The sequence below is a fragment of the Podarcis erhardii genome (assembly GCF_964252035.2).
Source record: "Podarcis erhardii genome assembly, chromosome: 1".
Classification (NCBI taxonomy): domain Eukaryota; kingdom Metazoa; phylum Chordata; class Lepidosauria; order Squamata; family Lacertidae; genus Podarcis; species Podarcis erhardii.
Window position 1 is genome coordinate 17,996,714 of NC_138497.1, and position 22,906 is coordinate 18,019,619.

The window sequence follows — 22,906 nt, forward strand, 5'->3', positions numbered from 1 at the left end:
TAGGCTTTTGGCCAACACTTCATAGTAGCTTTTTAACATAAGATATGATAACCATTAAAAAAGAAAATGAACTGTAATCTGTTTTCAGAGGGAAGAAAAAAGCAATCCCTTTATATAAAACACACTTTTTATACATAATTAGTTTGAACATTTTGCTCAGCAGGACTTCTTTCACTGAAAGTAACACTGAGAAAACCTCCAAGGTTGATACTTAAAAAAATAAAAGCTGTACATCAAACCAAAACCACCAGCAGACTCTGTATCCAAAAATGAAATACCGTATTTTTTGCTCTATAAGACTCACTTTTTCCCTCCTAAAAAGTAAGGGGAAATGTGTGTGTGTGTCTTATGGAGTGAATGCAGGCTGCACAGCTATCCCAGAAGCCAGAACAGCAAGAGAGATTGCTGCTTTCGCTGCGCAGCGATCCCTCTTGCTGTTCTGGCTTCTGGGATTCAGAATATTTTTTTTCTTGTTTTCCTCTTCCAAAACCTAGGTGCGTTTTATGGTCTGGTGCGTCTTATAGAGCGAAAAATACGGTACATGTCCCTTTTTCTTTCCTCTTTACTGGCTATAGTAAAACGATCATTTGTCAGATATATTGTTGTATTTAAGAAAGGGGTGTGTATGCATGTGTTGGGAAGTTAATGGAGTCACAAAGGCTACTGTAATGTTCCTTTAAGACAAGCATTTCATGTCAGGGAAATTAAGAGATCAATAGCTCATAACTAGTCAAGAATGTCAGGGTACAGACATCTTGGCAGAAGGGATACCTACCCTTGATGTAATCTAGATCTGAGTGTGTGTCCACGAAAAAGGACACACTAGATTTAGGAATTTCAGATGGAGAGGAAGACAGGGAGAATTTTGCAGACTTTTGAGTTCTGGAAAGCACTGGGAGTTGAGCTTTCTCTCATGAGATCTGTTGTGAAACAGTAGAATTTGCTGCTGGGAGTGTTTGAGCCTAGGTGGACCTATATACTTATAAATAAACTTTAAGACACTTGGACACACCCTGAGTCTGCAATGATCCCTGCATCCAAAATGAAGATGGCAGCCAGGAAACCTAAAAGAGCTTAACAGTGCTGATCAGGCATTTCAGAGGGGACCATGAGGACGGATTTACCTACTTGCAGGTCTGTTGGGAACAAAAACTGTTATCTGGGACAGGAACTGTGTGCATAATAGCATGCTTCCATCTATGCCTGTTCCCAGCTGGACTGATACAACCACATAGAGCTGGCACAACAAGATATTTTCATGGTAACAACTACTGCTTGGCTGACACAGCTGCTGACAATCCATTATAAGGCTTTAGTGGTGCTTTAAATCAAGTTGTGCACATTTCTGACCATTGTGCCTGGGATCATGTAAACTACTTGTCCAGGTTATTCCATCTTATGAAAAAGGAAGGTTTGCTTTGATCATTCAAACACCAGCCATTAACTTGAGAAGTCCCAGAGAAAGATCGCGAAGCAGAACTGAAGCACATCATCAACTCTTGAGTGGATGAAGTTAGTTCCAGTGATTATTCCTTGTCTGAGAACTCCGTATTCTCCCAGTCTCCTTGTAAGAGGCTTGTATTTGACGCTGCAGATCGCTTAACATAAACCACTCTGTTGCCGCCTAGAATTAATTCGGTCAAGTTGCTTCGAAACAAAGCAAGTGGCCTACCTGAAGGAGAAAATAATTTTGAGAGGGGGTGGGTGTGGGTGGGAGAACAAATCAAGATCTGTAAAAGTTGCAACACAGGCTGAGGTAAAATGATAACACTGGAAATGTAAAAGCACTGCAGAAAGAGAAAACATTATGCTCAATCTAAGATGTAAGGAATTCCTGCAGCATCTCTCGCAGCCTCTACTATTACAAGCCAATGTCCATGTTGCATTCACTGCAATCCTCTCCCATGGTGACTGGAACCTGTCCTCACCAAGGTGTGCTCTATATTGACTGTATAGATCACCACCATCAGTGACAAATCTCAAAGTGGCAGCTATCTATAGTTAGCACAGAATGCACCTGTTAGCTTGTTGAGTGGGGCAGCCTGATAGGACTATAGCTCTGAAAGCACTGAACTAGCTGTCAGTGAACTATTGGGACCAATTCAAGGTATAAGTACTAACATAAAGGTATATAAAGGTAAAGGTACCCCTGACCATTAGGTCCAGCGTGGACAACTCTGGGGTTGCGGCGCTCATCCCGCTCTATAGGCCAAGGGAGTCGGTGTTTGTCCGCAGACAGCTTCTGGGTCATGTGGCCAGCCTGACTAAACTAAGCCGCTTCTGGCAAACCAGAGCAGCGCATGGAAACACAGTTTACCTTCTTGCCGGAGCGGAACCTATTTGTCTATTTGTGTTTTGACGTGCTTTCGAACTGCTAGGTGGGCAAGAGCTGGGACTGAACAACGGGAGCTCACCCCGTCGCGGGGATTCGAACTGCCGACCTTCCGATCAGCAAGCCCAACCATCTCAGACCCTACATTCAGCAGGCGTGGTCTTCTTGGTGGTGCTGAAAGCCTTCGCAGCGGTGTTTCCCTAGTTGTGGAATGCCCACCATGATGAAATACACTGTCTCCATCATTATTAACTTTCAAGAGGAGTTTGAAAACACTCTTGTTTTCCCAGGCATTTAGTGGCTGAAGAATACTGTTACTGGCAACCTCGAGATCATTGGGTGGAAGCATTTTTTTATAGTGGATTTGCTTTAGAATGCCTTTTTTTTTTTGCTCCATTTCTGCTTTTAAATTGTATATATTGGTTGCCTTGGACTCCTTGGGGGAGGAAGGGCTGGATATAAATTGAATCAATCAATATACTCAGGTGTTCCACTCCCAGGTAATACCCAACAGGTGAGCAGGGCTGTGCTGTGTTCTCCGTCTCCTAGCGTTCATGCAACAACTGCAGGGAAGGATGTGCATGGAACATGTGCAGAGGAGGGCAACCAAGATGATCAAGGGTCTGGAAACCAGGCCTTATGAGGAATGGTTGAAGGAGCTGGGTACGCTTAGCCTGGAAAAGAGGTAAATATCTTAACATGGAAGATGGAGCAAGCTCCCCCCCCCTGCTCTGGAGGCTAGAACCCCAACCAATGGCTTCAAGTTACAAGAAAGGAGATTCCAACCAAACATTGGGGAAAATTTTCGGACAGTCACAGCTGTTCAGAAATGGAATGGTCTCTCTTGGTAGGTGGTAGACTCTCTTTCCTTGGAGGTTTGTAAGCAGAGGTTGGATGGCCATGGATTGCTTGAGCCGAGATTCCTGCATTGCAGAGGGTTGGACTAGATGACCCTAGGGGTCCCATTCAACTCTGATTCTATGCAAATATTTCCATAAGATCCAAAGCCCTGATTGTGCGAACTCCTTGCCCACGGCTATTTGTGCTGCATGCATGGAGGGGGATCCAAAAGGAAGAGCTAGTAGGGAAGGTTCATTGCCGAAGAATTGATGCTTTTGAATTATGGTGCTGGAGGAGACTCTTGAGAGTCCCATGGACTGCAAGAAGATCAAACGTATCCATTCTGAAGGAAATCCGCCCTGAGTGCTCACTGGAAGGACAGATCCTGAAGCTAAAGTTCCAATACTTTGGCCACCTCATGAGAAGAGAAGACTCCCTGGAAAAGACCCTGATGTTGGGAAAGATGGAGGGCACAAGGAGAAGGGGACGACAGAGGATGAGATGGTTAGACAGTGTTCTCGAAGCTACCAGCATGAGTTTGACCAAACTGTGGGAGGCAGTGGAAGACAGGAGTGCCTGGAGTGCTCTGGTCCATGGGGTCATGAAGAGTCGGACACGACTAAATGACTAAACAACAACAAGAAGTAGGGGCACGTAAAATTGGGAGTGGGGCATTCCACACTTCGGAGACTTGCAAACAGTAGCTGTTCCCCCCTCTATCCTTAATGGCAATGGCTGGTTTGCTTCAATCTGCATCCTTCATTATTCACATTAAGGGTAATAGCTTAGATGGCTGCAGAAGTGTCAGCTAAAACAGGATAATTGATGGTATAAGATATATCTGCCTGGTTGCACACGCACCCACTAGCTGCCTTCAATGAAAGGCTATAATCAGTGCTAATTAAAGGGCATTTGGGAAAATTTGTTGGTCTGGGGATATAGGTAGATAAAAAGAATATCCTAAATATCATTGTTGTAATTAAAAGAGCAGTGCTCTTTCATCTTGAAATACCCCCGAGGTATTCAGACAAGAACCAATGCATAACAAGCAGATTACTTCGCCCTGTTACTGGTTGGAAGATATAGAACGATGAAAATCCAGATCAAAAAATAATTACGACAACAAATGGAAAGAGATGCAACTCTGGATTGGAGGTACGAGAAGAAAAAATTAGCCCAATATAAGCTTTAAAATGGAGTTATATGTAGAGTCGCCCCTTTATGTTTCAAAATTATTTAGTATTTTATTGCTGCTGTAATGATCCACCGCTTAGCACTGCTGTTCTGCTGTGAACTGCTTTCATCATATCCACACGGAAAAGCAGCCTGCAAATTTAGAAAATAAATAAAAAACGAGGATTGGCAGAGCTTTAATTTAAACAACTGCATGAACACCGAGGAAGGTATAACAGGTAACTTAAAGGGGACTGCAAGAAAGCTTACCTGTATTTTAAGTGAATCTTGAACGTGTCACCTAGAACAGGTTACTGGATCCTATGTTGTAGAATAACTATGGCGTTTTTCTTTCTTTTTTAAAAAAGAAGTTGGGGTGGGGGGTGGGGGAGATGATTGGCGCTTGTTAGAAATATTATGTCACTTCCTCTCACCTGTCCACGTTGTCTGCAGAGTGATGAAGAAATGTTGGCACTGAGGATGGGAATTGCAAATGGCGGCAGCTTCCTCTTCGTTGTGAACAGAGAGCATGCACCCCAAGTGGCGATAGGATGGCCAGCACTTGTAGTCCTCTGTATCCCTGCTGTGGAAGCCCTTTAAGGCAATGTAGTCTTGGAAAGGGGAAGAGACAAGATGATACGATTATGTACGCAGCTGGAAACAGAGAGATTTTTCGGATTTGGCAATCAGCGGGAGAAACAGGAAACGGTGCCGTTGTTAGTGCTCTTCCCTAGCAGATCAGCTGCGAATCTCATCTCAACAAAAAGGCAGCCCGGAACATACTGTCCTTCTCTTAGAGGACAATGCCACTCACCAAGCGACTCCACCCCACCCCACAGGCAAGGAATGTGAGTTGTGCTGGCACCCCACTGAACTGCTGTTCCCCCACTGAGATCCAACCATTATGTAAAGCCCATAAGAGTATATTGTGTGAAATAATGTACCTTTCAATTGAGAAGGCTTTTTCTGCAGATAAAGGCCAGACTTGTATAAATGCAAAACTCTCTGAAAAGCTCTCAGGGTTTCATTTGTTCCGTATCGCAAATCACCTACAATTACAGAAGAGGAGAGGGGGAATGATTTAAAGAAGGAAGGCGATTAAGAGCAGCTCTTACTTAAAACTTTTTTTTAAAAAAAACCCAATTCCCATTAGAATGTACCTGTGGCATTTAGGATATCCTTCAGAATGGGTTGCAAAACGAAGGGTGCAGTATGTGGCAGGAGATAAGTGAAGAAATACCTGCAAATAAATACATCTATTTTAAAATCTTAAAATTCTGTGTCAAAGATCTTCCATATTTCTACAGCACAAGGCAATTAAGAGTCATGTGTTGTTAAAATCCTACACGTTTTGTATCTCATCTCTCCCAATGTTGAAGGCTTGATCTGAAAGCAAGCAAAAAAATTCCTGAGGCCCCTGCAAATATAATAGCTGCACTGAAGAAGCAATTACAGCAGATGCAGCTTGCATGGAAAATATTGAAGTTGCAGGATCACCGTCCTCTCCTGCATCGGGTAACTGTATTGGAACACGAACTACCCTCTGGCAGAACAGAATCAGGTTGTCTGACTGATCAAATTTAGTCCTTGACTTAAGGTTCCCTTCCCTTCGAATCTGCTGAAATCTGCTCTTCAGATTTACACTGTTTCTCAGGTGCTGGCCATATGGAGCTTCTGACTAGCACATGCCCTCTTCCAACAGCATTAGACAAAATTAGCCTCTTCCAATTGTACCCTGTCTGGGGAGATGGAGGCAGATACACAGTGTAGTAACACGGAAGTGCTATGGCAGGCATAGGGAACTTCTATTAGGTCCACCAGGCTGTTGAGAATTCTGTTCCGCCTTAAGGGACAGACGTGTGGAATTGTTGCATGTCACATGTCTGTTTACATTCCAGCACAGTATGCTGGGACCTTCCGTTTGTGTATAGCTTTGCTGTTTTGCTTTGGATACGAAGGAGATCAGACACGTTTCCTTTTGTCCTGATCTACGCTGAATAAACCTGCTTGGAAATATGCTCACACAGCCTCTCGTGCCACTTCTGTTTGCGTGGCGTTTTCTGTGCTGAATAGCGTGCTCAGTCTTCTAAAGCCTGGGCCGCAGATTTATGCTGGACCAAGGACCAGAGTTCGTCTGGCGCACCAGCCAGTGGGCTGGAGCCAGCTGGGGGCCTGCCAATTGCCCCCGTTTCCTTGGGTGCATGCCAACATAGGCTTCCCCATGTGGCCTTTGAGGCTGTTTTTGGCCAAGTCATGCCCACCTGTCAAAGCTGGTTCAGAGGCAGGTCAGCACACGAGGTGCAGAGTTTGGCATCGTGAAACTCATCAATACCTCCTGACTGGACTTGCTCCTCTAGAGCTGTTGCCAGGAGTGATTGTCCCTGCCTTCTACTTCCTCTAGGTTTCCCAAGCAGCCTCAAATGACATCAGGGTACCTGTAATCTCTGTTTTGCCCTACGCATCGCCCTGTGTGTCCTTGGGAGGGGAGCTTGTTGCAGTAGGACAGGCAAACTCCTGGGATTTTCCTGCAGCCTCTTTGCCCCCCTTTCTTCAGCCTCTGAGTCTAAGCTGCTGCCTGTCACAGGCTCCCCATGCTCACTAAAGCCTGTCGCTTCAGCATTCAACCATTCCTCTCCCGCTTCTCCCCTTGACCTCTCCTTAGCGTCCCACCAACAACCCCTGGGCTCTGAGCCTTCCTCCTCTGTGGCTTCCCCAGCTGGTACCTCCCACCATTCCTTGTCATCTAGCCAGTCCCTGACACCACCTGTCCAACAACCAACATCACGTATGATGTTACTTGTGGGGCAGATGCAAGCACGACTCCTTACCAAAAGTGGTTTTTGCAAATGCTAGTGCTCAAGTGATGGTCAGCAGCTGCAAAGCCTGGTGCCTGCTGGCTCGGAAAGCCTTGAGTCCCTGAGCAGAGGGAAGCATCCAGACCCTGATTACTGCGGCCTAGGACCCATGCACGTACAGGACCACCTCTCCTGGTATGCCCCACGGAGGACCTTAAGGTCCACAAATGACAACACTTTGGAGGTCCCAATTCGCAAGTAGTTAGATTGGTCTCAACTAGGGCCAGGGCCTTTTCAGTACTGGCCCCGACTTGGTGGAACGCTCTGTCACAAGAGACTAGGGCCCTGCAGGACTTGACATCTTTCCGCAGGGCCTGCAAGACAGAGCTGTTCCACCTGGCCTTTGGTTTGGACTCAGTCTGACCCTTATGTTTCCCTCCCCTTATGGTTTTGATCTATGGGCTACTTTTAAAATGAGGTTGCATTTTAAATTGTATTTTAAGGTGTGTTTTAAATTGCTTCCTCCCACCCCTATTATGTTTTTATTGTAATTTTACTGGTGTGAGCAGCCCTGAGCCTGACTCTGGCCGGGGAGGGCGGGGTATAAATAAAAATTATTAATTTATTATTACTGGACATTTGTGCACTACAATAGATGGCTTTAGTGTAACTGGTACATTTATCTTAATCTGCCTCAGTCATTCACTGGGTTGGGTAGTTTGGGGCTCAGCCTCTGCCTCTCATGGAAAAATAAATGACCCACAAATGACCATACAGTGGTACCTCAGGTTAAGTACTTAATTCGTTCTGGAGGTCCGTTCTTAACCTGAAACTGTTCTTAACCTGAAGCAGCACTTTAGCTAATGGGGCCTCCTGCTGCTGCCGCGCCGCCGGAGCACGATTTATGTTCTCACCCTGAAGCAAAATTCTTAACCCGAGGTACTACTTCCAGGTTAGCGGAGTCTGTAACCTGAAGCGTCTGTAACCCAAGGTACCACTGTATAATTTTTTGCTTTGCACTGATTAAATCCAGTCCCAGAAGAATGGAGCTCCGAAGCCTTCCTTTGTGTGCTGAGCTCCACCTACTTTAAACTCGGAAGCAGGCCTTATTGAGAGTGTAGCCTTTTATTCTCTTTTATCTCACTCATTCTTATGAATGAAAGTGGCATTTCTAGACTCCTCTGCCTGATGCAACCTCAGCATGTTGCTTCCTGGTAAAGGCAGTCATGGGAGAAAGAGGTTGTAAAGTCCCCTAGGAGTTCCCCACACACATTTGTTTGCAATTGGGTGGGAAGTTAGGGGATGCCTTGATGAGCACATAGAAACTTTGGTACATGTGGATACGGCTCTTTCGTTTGAGTCATGCTTTAGCGGTTAAATAATTACCGTATTTTTTGCACCATAGGACGCACCGGACAATAGGACGCACCTTCTTTTAGAGGGGGGAGAACAAGAAAAAAAATTCTCCCCCTCTCTGCCCAGCGCCCCTTCAGCGAAGCGGCAGGAGGTGCTGCGCAGAGAGGGGGAGAATTCCCCCCTCTTGTTTTCCCGCTCTAAAACAAGGTGCCGTTTAAGGTGCGTTCAGGCGGCTACCTTGGAAGCCTGGAGAGCGAGAGGGGTCGGTGTGCACTGACCCCTCTCGCTCTCCAGGCTTCAGGTTCCTTTCGACCTGCTCTTTGGGGCTGGCGGGGGGAAGCCCACCACCAGCCCCAAAGAGCAGGTCAGGGAGCAGCGGAGAAGCTGCTGCCATAGTCGGGCGTCACCTCTCCAGCTGGGAGAGGGTCGCGGGGCTATGGCTTCTTTAGCCCCTCACGCGCTCTCCCAGCTGGAGAGGTGGCGCGCGGCTAAAGAGGATCCTGCCATAGCCGCGCGTCACCTCTCCAGCCGGGAGAGGGTCACGGGGCTATGACTCCTGCAGGGCTCCCCAGGCTGCGGATGTCTGCCTGGTGCGAAGGGCGCTCTGTTTCAGGGCGCCGCTCACTCCGGGCGGCAGGTTGCTATCCGCAGCGTGGGGAGCCCTGCGGGGAACTCCTGCAGGGCTCCCCTCGCTGCGGATGTCTGCCCAGCGCGAGGGGCGCTCTGCTTCAGGGCGCATGTCGTGCCGGGCAGCAGGCTGCTATCTGCAGCGTGGGGAGCCCTGCGGGAAACTCCTGCAGGGCTCCCCTCGCTGCGGATGTTTGCCCGGCACGAGGGGCGCTCTGCTGCAGGGTGCCCTTCGCGCCGGGCGGCAGGCTGCTATCCGCAGTGTGGGGAGCCCTGCGGGGAGCTCCTGTAGGGCTCCCCTCGCTGCGGGTGTGTTACGAAGCGCCAGGTGCTCTGATTTCAGCGCGCCCGGTGCTCCGGGAAGCAGGCTGCTATCCTCTATAGAGGCTCCTTCCATAGCCGCGTGTCACCTCTCCAGCCGGGAGAGGGTAGCGGGGCTATGGCGTCTTCGCTCCATAGGACGCACACACATTTCCCCTTCATTTTTGAAGGGGAAAAAGTGCGTCCTATAGAGCGAAAAATACGGTATATGCAATTAAATGCTATTAATCCTAACTTTTTGCCTCCTAAAAGGAGTTGTCCAAAGTGGATTCTCAATAAAAAGAAGGCACAAATCACACAATCATTAAAACATAGCAGCACTGTGAAATTCAGGATGCTGGTTTTGGGCGGCATTTTAAAATAAAATAAAATCACCCCACGTACCGGTAAGCATTGAAGAGGTTCCTTTTCTCATTTATTCCTTCACACTTCCCCTGCGCAGAACACCTGAGAGAGAAGCTTTTGGTGGGGAATTCCAGGGTGCAGTCCCCATCCCCTTCGCAGGACAACTCCTCAGTGCTCACGTCATCCAGGTCTGCGACTTTGAGGACCCTGTTCACCATGACAAACTGCCTGGGCTGGAAATCCAGGAGGGCCAGGGAACCCAGAGGAGACTTGGCCAAGTAATGGAGCAGCTCAGCCAGCTCCAGGCAAAGCTGAAAGAGAAGGTGAATACACTTTTATTGGTTGGGAGCATCCGAATAAATGGAAAAGGGATGCCTAACATTATTTATTTCATAAAATCTATCTCCTTAGGGACGTGGGTGGCGCTGTGGGTTAAACCACAGAGCCTAGGACTTGCCAATCAGAAGGTCGGCAGTTTGAATCCCCGTTGCTCGGTCCCTGCTCCTGCCAACCTAGCAGTTCGAAGGACGTCAAAGTGCAAGTAGATAAATAGGTACCACTCTGGGGTGAAGGTAAACGGCATTTCCATGCGCTGCTCTGGTTCGCCAGAAGCAGCTTCGTCATGCTCGGCACATGACCTGGAAGCTGTACGCCGGCTCCCTTGAGCAATAAAGCGAGATGAGTGCCGCAACCCCAGAGTCGGTCACGACTGGACCTAATGGTCAGGGGTCCCTTTACCTTTATCTCCCTGGCCACATCAGGAAATCACTAAGTCCTGATCGAACACAGCAAAAACAACCAAACTCCCACTGATGATTATGTCCCTGGACACCCTTAAAGGCTTTGATTGTTTAGAATGGGAATTCCTCTTAGCAGTACTAACCAACATGGAATTTGGCCCCAACTTCCTACAAACCCTTAAACAAATTTACTCCCAAGCTTCAGCAAAATGTAGGGTCAATGGTATGGACTCTAGTACCATAGCAATCCGAAGAGGCACAAAACAAGGGTGCCCACTCTTCCCCCTTTCTATTCATCCTGGCCCTTGAACCCCTAGCAATCCGAATCCGGGCAGCCCCTGACTTCAAGGGAGTGGTAATAAAAGGCAAAACCTATAAATCAGGGCTCTTCGCAGATGGCCACAAGACCCCACAAACACTGCAGCCAACTAAAGATATCCAACCACCTCTCCTGGTATGCCCCGCGGAGGACCTTAAGGTCCACAAATGACAACATTTTGGAGGTCCCAAGTCACAAGGTGGTTAGATTGGTCTCAACTAGGGCCAGGGCCTTTTCAGTACTCGCCCCAACTTGGTGGAACGCTCTGTCACAAAAGACTAGGGCCCTGCGGGACTTGACATCTTTCCGCAGGGCCTGCAAGACAGAGCTATTCCACCTGGCCTGTGGTTTAGACTCAGTCTGACCCTTATGTTTCCCTCCCTTTATGGTCTTGATCTATCGGCTACTTTTAAAATGAGGCTGCATTTTAACCTGTATTTTAAATTGGGTCCCCCCCATTAAGTTTTTACTGTGATTTTATTGGTGTCAGCCACCTAGAACCCAGCTCTGACTGGGGAGGGCGGGGTATAAATAAAATTTATTATTGTTGTTGTTATTATTATTATTATTTGTGTATGTGTGTATATACATATACATATAACATAAATGAACAGAGAACCTACTCAAGTGACACTGGCATAAAACCCCACAAACGTATTAAACCCCAACCCCCTCTCCCCCTCTTCTTCTTCCCCCATCTTATTCTGTATAATGTCTCTGCCCAAGATCCTGGAGAGCTGTTGCCAGTCAGAGTAGGTAATACTGAAGCTAAATGGACAAATAGTCCACACACTGCAGCTTCCTATAAGGAGTAAAATGACACTTTTACTCTGGTCAGTGAGGGGAGGGTTGGTTTTATAGCAAATCTGGGTGAAGGTCATTTTCTTGCATTATAATTTAAGGTCAAGCAGCCATTCCCAGGTTCATTTTATCAAACTATTTGAGACTTTTTAAGACTTTACCTTTACCTTTAAGACCATCATCAGTGATGTGGGATACAGGTGAATTGCAATTAAAATAATAATAATACCAGAGCAAGTTTCATCAGCAAACAGAGAAGATGATCAGTATCAATTCCATCTGCCCTCAGCCAGAGTCCTAAGGTCTTTGAATGAAATGAGCTCTCTTGGTGTTTGTTTTCTTACTTTAAATCTCTCCTCCCAGGGGGTCTGCAGAAGTTGAATCATCTCCAGGGGAACACCCAACTCCAAAACGGTGACCACCTTCATTTCAGGAACTAAGCTAGGATCATAGCACTGACCACGCAACTGTCAAAAGAGGAAATGCACAGATTGCCGTTATATGCTGAAATCAGCTGAATGAAAGATAAGATCTGTGTGTGTTTTGCAGAACTGGCAATGCAGATCTTTGCAGTGGGGTGGAGGGACACCCTCAACAGATCTTAGGAGATTCCACAGTGGGAATATTCCTATGTGGTTGTGGTTTCAAGCACGCTGATAGTACTGGATAGGAAACCATAACATTAATTAGTGTGCATTTTGAAGTTGAATGTTTATACTGCTCAAAGAACAGTGCATTCCCATTGATGTTTATTTACCATTAACCTAGCCAAGAGTAATTTCAATTCCAAAGAGGTACCGGTACCTTTTCTATGGCTTTTCCCTCCCCGCCCCCTAATGAGCTCTGTCAGGTCATTAACAATAATTGAACCAAGAAAGAGTTAACAGGATGCAGATGTAAGAGCTTCACTTATCTAAGGTATGTTTGTGATTAAACATTTCCCATTTTCCCGTAAGAGTTTCGCTGTCCCCACCCTTTCTTTTAAGCAAATATCTCTTTGGGCAGAGAGGCTGGAGGAATGCACAATGCCATTTAAGGCTGCAAGCCTGGTTAGGGGCTGCAAGCCTGGTTAGTCAGTGGGGCTTATTCCCAGGTAAATGGGTTTAGGATTGCAGCTAGTGACCATCAACTGAATTCCGTAAGTTGGCAACTACTACTAAGGTTTTAAGAGTATAAAATAGGTGTTCCCAAACTGTGGTCCATGGAGCACGAGTGGTGAGCGTCATTTGGTGGTGTGGTCAATGGTGTGTCTGTGAAGAACAGCAGCCGCTACGAATGGCGGGTGCAGCACATTAAATATTCCTCTTGATTTTTAATTGTCTTTCCATTGCTTCTTTTAACTTCTCATATTGCATTTCATTATTTCTTATTGTGTTTGATATTCTACAAGATTGGAACACAAGAAAATAAAAATTGTGGGAAACGCCATTCAAAATCGTGCTGTACTTAACAAAATGCGTTACCAGATGTCATTATAACAGGCAGAAAACCCATTAAGAGGTCCGCCAAGATCTTCGGCAATTTTCAAGCAGTGGTGGTTTGGGAACCACTGTTTCAGAAGGATTTTCCCTCTGTCAACTCCTGCAAATCCAAGAGAAGCCATTAAGTGTGCAGTTGAACAACATTATTGTTCAACTATTAGGAGTCAAGTAGCTTTGGTGATCTACTCCAATGCACACAGAGATCTGTCAGCAGATCCAGATCTGCCTTCTACTTACCCTGGGAGAAAGAGGAAAGTGGCCCAGAAGAAAGGCAATCTAAGTCTAGACATTTCAAGACAGTAATTCATGGGAAGGTTTGTTCCTCTTTAATAAAGTACAAATTGGCGAAGAAACAACCAGGAAGTGGAGCACTAAGGAGGAACAAGGGAAGCGGCAGATCACAGGAAGCAACATAGTCTTCATAACCTCCATAAGCAATTATCACAGGCTTATCTCACTTAAAAGAGAGAACACACCCTTCAACAGCAGTTGAAGCCAGTATAGGTGCTTTGATGGGAGAAACACTACTTAACAACTCCAAACCTCAGCTGGCAGAAATACTTGGAATTACATCAGCTTAGACTGCGATCGCAATCGCTTTTGCTTACAGCAGCGGTGGCCAAACCTGGCCCTCCAGCCACTTTGCGACTACAGTTCCCATCATCCCTGACCACTGGTCCTGTTAGCTAGGGATGATGGGAGTTGTAGTCCCAAAACAGCTGGAGAGCCAAGTTTGGCCATGCCTGGCTTAGAGGAAAGCAAAAAAACACTTCTTCTAATTAAACACATTTTTAAAAAAATTTAAAAAGTATACATTGCTTCGTTCTATATAAGATAAAACTATTTAGGATCCAGTTGCAATCAATTTAAAGGCGTAATGGTCAAAGAGTGTTGGACTGGGACCTGGGAGACTGGGACCTAGGATTGTTGTGAGGATGACATGAAATGGGGAGGAGAGTCATGTACACCACATTGAGACCCTTGGGAGACAAAGGTGGTGTATGAAATAAATAAATAAATAAATAAATGCAGAAATAGTGCAAAGCACTGCAGCAAAATATGATTGAACACATGTATTCAAGCTACAATCCTTGGAAGTAAAATGCACAGAACTTGGGATTTTCTGCCATGTAAATCTGTGAGTAAGACCCATTGAACAGAATGACAATTGCATCCGAGTAAACATGCCAAGGAATGTGCAGTTAAGTTTGAGGCCAGAACAGCACCCAGTCCCATAACATTTCTTAGTGTGACAGTTCAAGTCCTGCGCCACGTGGACAATAAATAACAGTACAGTTAAGCATGCACAGATTGACGTTTCCTTCCCAGTGAGTTATCACAGGTCACCCACCGCAAGTGATATTACGGCGGTGGGGAGTTTAAAGTACGATTTCCACTTAGGCCCCTGCCACAATCTACCATTCGCTTCCTCAGAAGCAGTTTCCATTCCGCTCGGTGGGGCTTCCTCGCCGGAAAGTGCGCACAAGAAAGCAGCCTTAATCCCAGCGCAAACTGATTTCAGTGAAGCTTCATAGCATAGAATCATAAATTGGAAGGGACCCCGTGGGTCAACTAGTCCAACCCCCTGCAATGCGGGTTGCAATCCTAACACGATAGGATCGCACCACAAAGGCGCGCACCGGGCTACTCCCCCAGATTATTCAATCCTGCGGAGTTCCCGATGAGGTCGGCCTTCCCCTGCCTTCCCCAGACCGGTGCTACGTGCCTTGACGACGCCGGGATGCTCCAAGCTCTGCAGCAGAACCATCTCCTTGAGCAGCTTGTAAGCGGCCAAGCGGTAGCAGCCGCTCGGGTGCGCGTAGCGTTGCGCGCAGTGGCTCACGTCGCGGCCGGCCGCGTGCACGGACTTCAGGGCGACCTCGTGGCCTCCTGCGCGGGGCAGGACGGCCCTCTGCACCAGCTTGGTGATCCCGGAGCCCACCAAGCGCACGCCCGTCGCGCCGCTCAGCTCTGCGCAACCCAGCGCGCCCGCGGCGGGAGAAAAGGCGCAAGCCGCCCGGGCGGACGCAGCCAAGAGCCGCAGATCCACCTCCCGCTGCTCCAGCTCCCGCATCAGGCTCGGGGGCATTGGGGACTCCAGCAGCCGCCAAGGGCCCGAGACAACGAGGGCCAAAGCGAGCAGCGCAGGGGCGGCGAGGAGCGCCCCGGAGCGCGCCGGCAGAGCGGAGCCCGGGCAGCAGCGCATGACCCAAGCTCCGAACCGGCGAGCGTCCAGTGCCGCGTTTCGACTCTGCCTCGCGTGGGAAACCGGGTCAGGTTCCTCCCCAGAGGCGTGTCTGCTGCAGCAAGCCGCCGCCTAGCTCCCCTGGAGAGCCTCATTTCTCCAATCGGGAGGCGAAGAAAACAGAGGGATTCTCCTAGAATGGGAGAGTTGGAAGGGACCCCTGAGCATCTACTAGTCCAACCCCGCTGCAGTGCAGGAATAGGCGGGGGGATCGAACCTAATCCCTCGGCGTTAACAGCGTCACGCTCTAACCAAGCTAACTTCCTATCCAGGCATCAGAATTTGGGCTTAGTAGTTTAGTATCTTTTCCCAGTAGTGATGTATGGAAGTGAGAGCTGGACCATCAAGAAGGCTGATCGCCGAAGAATTGATGCTTTTGAATTATGGTGCTGGAGGAGACTCTTGAGAGTCCCATGGACTGCAAGAAGATCAAACCTCTCCATTCTGAAGGAAATCAGCCCTGAGTGCTCACTGGAAGGACAGATCGTGAAGCTGAGGCTCCAATACTTTGGCCACCTCATGAGAAGAGAAGACTCCCTGGAAAAGACCCTGATGTTGGGAAAGATGGAGGGCACAAGGAGAAGGGGACGACAGAGGACGAGATGGTTGGACAGTGTTCTCGAAGCTACAAACATGAGTCTGACCAAACTGCGGGAGGCAGTGGAAGACAGGAGTGCCTGGCGTGCTCTGGTCCATGGGCTCACGAAGAGTCGGACACGACTAAACGACTAAACAACAACAAGTTTAGTATCTGCTTATATGCAGGTTCCTGGTTCGATTCCAGGGGTCTCTACGTAGGGCTGGGAATGTCTCCTGCCTGAAACCCTGGCAATGCAGAGCCCAATATGCTAGTGCTTTCCTTCATAGGACATGCCGCATGTGCACAGAAGAAGAAAAATGGAGCTGAATGATTCATTCACAATATACAGTGGTACCTCAGGTTAAGTACTTAATTCGTTCCGGGGGTCCGTTCTTAACCTGAAGCACCACTTTAGCTAATGGGGCCTCCTGCTGCCACCGTGCGATTTTTGTTCTCATCCTGAAGCAAAGTACTTAACCTGAGGTACTACTTCTGGGTTAGCGGAGTCTGTAACCTGAAGCGTATGTAACCTGAAGTGTATATAACCAGAGGTACCACTGTATAGTTAACCACGGAAAGAAACTGTTGCGTTCGGAAGCATGGAATCACTAGGGTAAGTTCTTAAACTGTGGTCTGGGCTGCATTTCTGGATGCTTTCTGAGGTCTAGCTGAAAACTGAGAAAGGTTTCTCGGAAGCTTTGATCATATGGCAAAGAGAGAGAGCAGATTGTATCTTCAGCAGAAAAAGTATCTGCAGTGGAAAGTTCCAGGAGTTCCGTTAGGCGCATAAAAATGTAAAAGCCACTGTGATTAGCATGCCATAATTATATTTCTTGCCCCATGTTTCTGACCTTAAATTTCTGTGTGAGAAATCTGGAAAATCACCAAAAAAATATATATATAAAAAAAAAATGGGGGGGGGGGATTCAGTTCTCAACATTTCCACTTGAATTTGCAATACAGTCATACCTCGGGTTACAAATGCTTCAGGTTGCATTTTTTTGGGTTATGGACCCAATCACACTTTGCACATGCGCAGAAGTGCCGAATCGCAACCCTCGCATGCGCAGACGCAGCACTGCGGGTTGCGAATGCTGCAGGTTGCGAACATGCCTTCTGCACGGATCATGTTCGCAACCCGAGCATCCACTGTAATAATAATAATAATCCACATGCGTTGTCAATTTTTAGATGTGGCATTGCACGGCGCCACTATCATCAGGAAGCCTGATGTACACGCCCCTGTCCAAGCCTACCATTTAGGAGTAAGAAGATACTTTAAATCAAAAATCACTTTTCCTTGGTAAAGGTTCTCTGATCTCCTGCCCCAGGTTCCAATTTGCCTTATGGAGTTCTAAGCTCTAGGCCAGTCTTCCTCAAAGTGGGCCCTCCAGATGCTTTGAGATTACAATTCCCATAATCCCTGAGCACTGGTCCTGCTAGCTAGGGATCATGGGAGTTGTGGGCCAAAAACATCTGGAGGGCCGAGGTTGAGGAAGCCTGCTCTAGGCTTTAATACCTTGATCCATCTTCTAATTACGTATCGGTATTTTGCTGCCACCATATAGACATGAATACTTTGGCCAAATATGAGACATGGTTTGAACAAACAAAACTTTATTATTATAGTAAAAAGTTGATTATAACACATTCTTACATGTTTTGCTTTCCATAACAGTGCTTGGATATTTTGTGGTTTATAAATCTATTCCTCATGCAGATCAAGCATCCCCCCCCCTTTTCCTGTCCCCCCCACCTGTTCTGTCACACTTCACCCTCAGCCAATCACTGGTCCTAAAGGATCTACATTGGCTCCCAGTACATTTCCAAGCGCAATCCAAAGTCCTGGTGCTGGCCTGAAGGAGTGTCTCCACCTCCATCATTCAGCCCGGACACTGAGGTCCACTTCGAGGTCCTTCTGGCGGTTCCCTCACTGTGAAAAGTGAAGCTACAGGGAACAAGCAGAGGGCCTTCTTGGCAGTGGCACCGTAACTGCAGAACGCCCTCCCATCAGATGCCAAACAGACAAACAACTATTTGACTTTTAGGAAACATCTGAAGGTTTAGGGAAGTTTTTAATGGTTGATGTTGCATTGTGTTTTTAATATTTTCTTGGGAGCCGCTCAGAGTGGCTGGGGCAACCCAGTCAGATAGGCGGCATATAAATAATAAAATTATTATTATTATTATTATTATTATTATTATTATTATTATTAATCAGCACAGGACACACCCCATCGTCCCAGCCCTCTCTCACTGCTGCTGTGTACTGGACCTTACCTTACGTCTTACAAATATCTCCCTACAATCATAGACCTCTTAATAGGCAAACCTGTACAAGTCAATTATGATGACAAACACCACAAAGCCCCCAATAGATAACCCTTTAGGCCAGGCATCCCCAACCTGTGGCCCTCCAGATGTTTTGGCCTACAACTCCCATGATCCCTAGCTAACAGCACCAGTGGTCAGGGATTATGGGAATTGTAGTCCAAAACATCTGGAGGGCCGAAGGTTGGGGATGCCTGCTTTAGGCAAACACACATAAACACAAATCAACTATGATAGTGGTGGGAAGTGGGGGGAGGAGAGAGAGGTGGGAAAATATTGTTAAAAAGGTGCAGTCATAGGTATATCAGTGTATTTAAATCTGAATTGTCAAATTGTGTTATTGTTATTATGGTATTTGTTGTAGTGTCTTTTGCGGTTGTTTGTATTGAAAAAATGATTAAATAATTTTTTAAAAAACCCATCAACTATGATTGCAAAATGGCCCCAACTCCAAAATGAGCTTTCTCCTCCTCCAACGCGCCGGGAAATGGAACTTTTAAGCGGGTTCCAGTAGGAATTCAAGCTGCAAATGACAATGTCCTGCTGCTGATTATTTAATCCCCTTCACAGCGAAGGTGGCACTGTGGTCTCAGTCTGCATACTAAGCCATCTAATGGCTTCAGCGATGTTGTCTCCATAATTTTAAAGCTCTGAGGCGGGACCAGCTGGAATTCAAACCGCTGCAGAAATTTGGCCATCACCACTTTCGCCTCCATCTGTGATAAAAACAATGAATGAATGAATGAATGAATGGTAAACTGGCTCTTGCCATTTTGACACAGTTGAACACTATCTCCAGATAAGTGCAAATGCTTATTCTAGGCTTGTTCAAACTACAGGATTAGATTCAGCCATTAAATAAAGAAATAAAAATCTAGCAGTCTAAGAAATCGAGAGCGCTGAAAAAAATTAATAGTTTGGATTTGTTTTTATTTGACTCATCTAAAAATAAAAATTACAGGTCGATAAGTGATACAGACTTTAAAAAAAATCTATATATAATTTCCAACCATCATTCTGCTGCTGAGACCTTTATGGCCCTCACAAAGAACTATAGTCTACAGAACTATACCAAAGAACTACAGTCTAACAATCAAGTCCTCTTGGCAAGGAACTCTTAACTACGGTAATTATAGTTTCTTTGAGGGAAGCTGTTCATGTTCACAGTGATATCACAGCACTTTAATTGTGTGATGTGAACATGGCCTAAACCTCACTCTGAACGAAGCCTGAGTTCTGCCTTGCTGAGGCCCAGAGCCTGACCGCAAGATCTATATAGAGATCTATATATTTTAAATACATAAAATATTGGGGAACCCACAGCTGGGGAAGGCTGGGCTATGGGGCACCATCCCTGAAGCTATTACACACCCCACCCTTGATTTTAATTAATTTTTATAATGTTTTTATAATGTTGTATTGTTTTAGTGTTGTTAGCCGCCCTGAGCCCGGCTTCGGCTGGGGAGGGCGGGATATAAATAAAATTTATTATTATTATTATTGTTGTTGTTGCACAAGTCCTTTTGCCCAGGCTCCTGGATCAGCAAGGTAGAATCACAGAATATTGTAGAGTTGGAAGGGACCCCGAGGGTCATCTAGTCCAGCCCCCCTGCAGTGCTAAAGCATCCATGACAGATGGCCATCTAACCTCTGCTTAGAGACCTCCAAGATGGGCTTTTTAAAAGGACAGGTGCCACTTAAGAGGGGACTTGGAAATCCTAATGGCCACTGCCTTACCTGTGAAAATAGTTGCCCGATACAGGTATGACCTCCAAGGGAAAATGGGAAGTAGGTAAAGTATGGTCTAAAAAAATAATAGAGAGAGAGAAAATCATAGAATTGCAATGCAGGAATCTCAAGATAAGAGTTATTGAAATGGCTTTGCATAGACAGCGTCCTTAGCAATGGCTTCACTGCAACCTTGAACTCACTCCACCTGCTTAGGAGTGTACCTGATCCACTCTTTCGGTACAACAATGATACAGTCATACCTCGGGTTGAATGTGCTTCAGGTTGAGCGCTTTCGGGTTGTGCTCTGTGGCAACCCAGAAGTAATGGAGCCCGTTACTTCTGGGTTTCACCACTCGCACATGCGCAGACGCTCGAAATGACGTCACGCGCAGAAGCGGCAAAACGCCACACGCACAAACGTGCCGTCGCGTCTTACATTCTATTCAGGATGCGAACAGGGCTCCAGAACAGATCCCGAGGTACCACTGTAGTCATTTTTATAGCTTCCTTTTTCCATTTCTTCGCCCCCCCCCCCTTTTCCCTTTTTTAACACATTTTTTATTAAAGATGTCTTGGTTTACAAAAGTATGTGCAATGTCTCTTTCTTCAAGTTACACTTTCTACAGATCAGTTTCATTTGTTGACACATTAGTGTTACATTAGGAAGAAAAGGGGGAAAGAGGCGGAGGGGGGATGGTGAGTGAGGTGGGGTGGCAATGCTTCTACAGTGGTACCTCGGGCTACATACGCTTCAGGTTACAGATGCTTCAGGTTACAGACTCCACTAACCCAGAAATAGTACCTCGGGTTAAGAACTTTGCTACAGGATGAGAACAGAAATCGCGCAGCGGCGGCGCGGCAGCAGCAGCAGGCCCCATTAGCTAAAGTGGTGCTTCAGGTTAAGAACAGTTTCAGGTTAAGAACGGACATCCAGAACGAATTAAGTTCTTAACCCGACGTACCACTGTATTCTACTTAGTGTATGTGTAGGGTTTTGTGTCAGCGTCGCTTGTGCAGGTTTTCTTTACTATTCACTTGTATTCCTACATTATATGTCTTGCCCAGGAGCGTCTTGGGTTCCTGTGTGCTTAAAAGTAGCTTAACACAGAGACCGAGTGATAATACTCTATGTTGTGAAAAGCTCCACATGTTAATTTCTGCAGACCAAGCTACCGTTAAAGTAAAAAAGCAGTCAATTTTTCTTCTGGGAACCAAGTTACCATAGCATCAGAATTGTGTGAATATTGATGTTTGCTGGTAATCCTCTATTAATAAATCCAGGAGGAAATGTCAAAAGATACCTTTCAATTTAGGAGTAAATTTAATGCCAACTGGCCACTTCAACTGCATGTTCCAAAGTCATTTGTATTCCCAATATGTTATCCATACAGGCCATTCAAATGAGCTTCATGTTACAATTTGTTTTTACATTTTCCAGCTTGTCTCCTAAAATCCTAAGAATTACCAGTAAATGTCAACATTTACCAAGTTTCTAACATTGACTAGACAATATGCATTGTATTAGAGAGTTGTATCCAGCATAGCATTAAATACTGTGCCCTCTCAAAACAAGGATTTCTAATTGTACCAACCAACTTTCCCTGCTTCTTCTCCCTCTGTGCATCCAGGAAACCTAGTCCCACTGCAAAAAAGTAAGATTCTTTGAACTGACAGGATGCATTTCTTGGATACAGCCCAAAGCAAACAAAGAACGTTTAGCACAATTTCCCTAAAAATGCAGCAACAGAAACTTACATTGTTTGGTCTTTGCTAAACCGGTCAGGATTGAAGATAAGCGGGTCTTTGAAAAACCTTTTCATGCGTCCCATGACATATTGATTAAACTGGCAAGAGAGGAGACAGTCATTTGCACTTGTAAATGCAAAGCAAGCTGCAAAAACATTTGTCATTCACAGCAAGAGGCAGCTGCACATCACAATCTCATTTAATGAAATGATGTTATCACTTCCTGGCCGTTCCTCCACATGCCCTGAAGTCACATCTACTACATTTATATCAGCATTAGCTGGAAATGTTTTTAAATTTAATTCAATCCCTAATATAAAATTGAACTCATGGTGCTGTTAGGCTGTTTGACATATGGCTGAAACAGTCACAGGTGTGTGTTGGATAAAGCAGAAAGCAAATGTTTGCAGATAAAACAAAACACTGATATCTATGAATCTGAAAGAGAATTACTTAGATCTTGCATTCATCCTCCAATGGCATCTGAGCACCTCTAAACTAAAGCACCCACATGCAAGACTATTTATGTATTTTGTGTTTTCATTTTGTATTTTTATGTTGTAAACCACCCTGTGATCTTCAGATGAGGGGCAGTGTATTAATTAATTAAGTAAAAACATTTACATATTTTTTGAAAATACCGTAAAATCCAAAATGCAGTGGTGGAATACATTAAAGAAATCGCAGGTTACGAATTAGGAATGAATCTGATAAATATACTCTTAATTTTGTTGAAAACGTATGTTGACAATGTGGATATAGAAATGATCCTTGTTCTTTGGATTTCAGCTGATATGTCAACACCTGTTTACTGGGGGAAAGAATCCTCACATCTTCTATCTGAATAGGGTTGTTGTTTTTAGAATATGGGACGTGCCATAATTTATTAGTCAACATATTATACCCAATCAAGGAAAAGCATCTTGTTTGAGAACAAGCTTATTGAAAATGAGTGGGGGTTTTTATATTACTTTTCGGAACGAAAGGTTTAGTGAGGATTTGAGACCAAATTCATTATTATAAAGATATGTTTATGTGGTTGCCACCTAGCGGCCCAAAGGCAAAAGTGTTTCTTTATAAAATTTGTAATGTAGATGCTTAAGGCCTGATATTTTTATTTTTTAGGAATGGTTCCGAGACGGA

The 22,906-nt window shown here is 45.7% G+C and overlaps 2 protein-coding genes across 2 annotated transcripts in view; both read right to left on the reverse strand.

The window, feature by feature from the left end:
• Positions 1 to 534: 534 nt before the first annotated feature.
• LOC309342495 (extracellular tyrosine-protein kinase PKDCC-like) lies at positions 535 to 15,511 on the reverse strand. The gene is given in 8 exon segments (XM_081863009.1): positions 535 to 1,580; positions 1,583 to 1,672; positions 4,780 to 4,956; positions 5,290 to 5,394; positions 5,506 to 5,585; positions 9,829 to 10,100; positions 11,994 to 12,116; positions 14,857 to 15,511. Coding segments are annotated over 8 exon segments (1,467 nt in total). The 5' UTR covers positions 15,337 to 15,511; the 3' UTR covers positions 535 to 1,440.
• Positions 15,512 to 18,022: 2,511 nt separating this feature from the next.
• The window catches only part of LOC309342309 (cholesterol 24-hydroxylase-like), a 31,128-nt gene continuing 26,244 nt past the window's right edge, over positions 18,023 to 22,906 (reverse strand). Inside the window, exons 13-15 of the mRNA XM_081862838.1 lie at positions 21,773 to 21,861; positions 20,024 to 20,090; positions 18,023 to 19,002 (exon numbers count right to left, since the gene is read on the reverse strand). Of these exons, the coding sequence (XP_081718964.1) occupies positions 18,841 to 19,002; positions 20,024 to 20,090; positions 21,773 to 21,861 (318 nt within the window). The 3' untranslated portion in view covers positions 18,023 to 18,840. The remainder of the gene's footprint in view (positions 19,003 to 20,023; positions 20,091 to 21,772; positions 21,862 to 22,906) is intronic.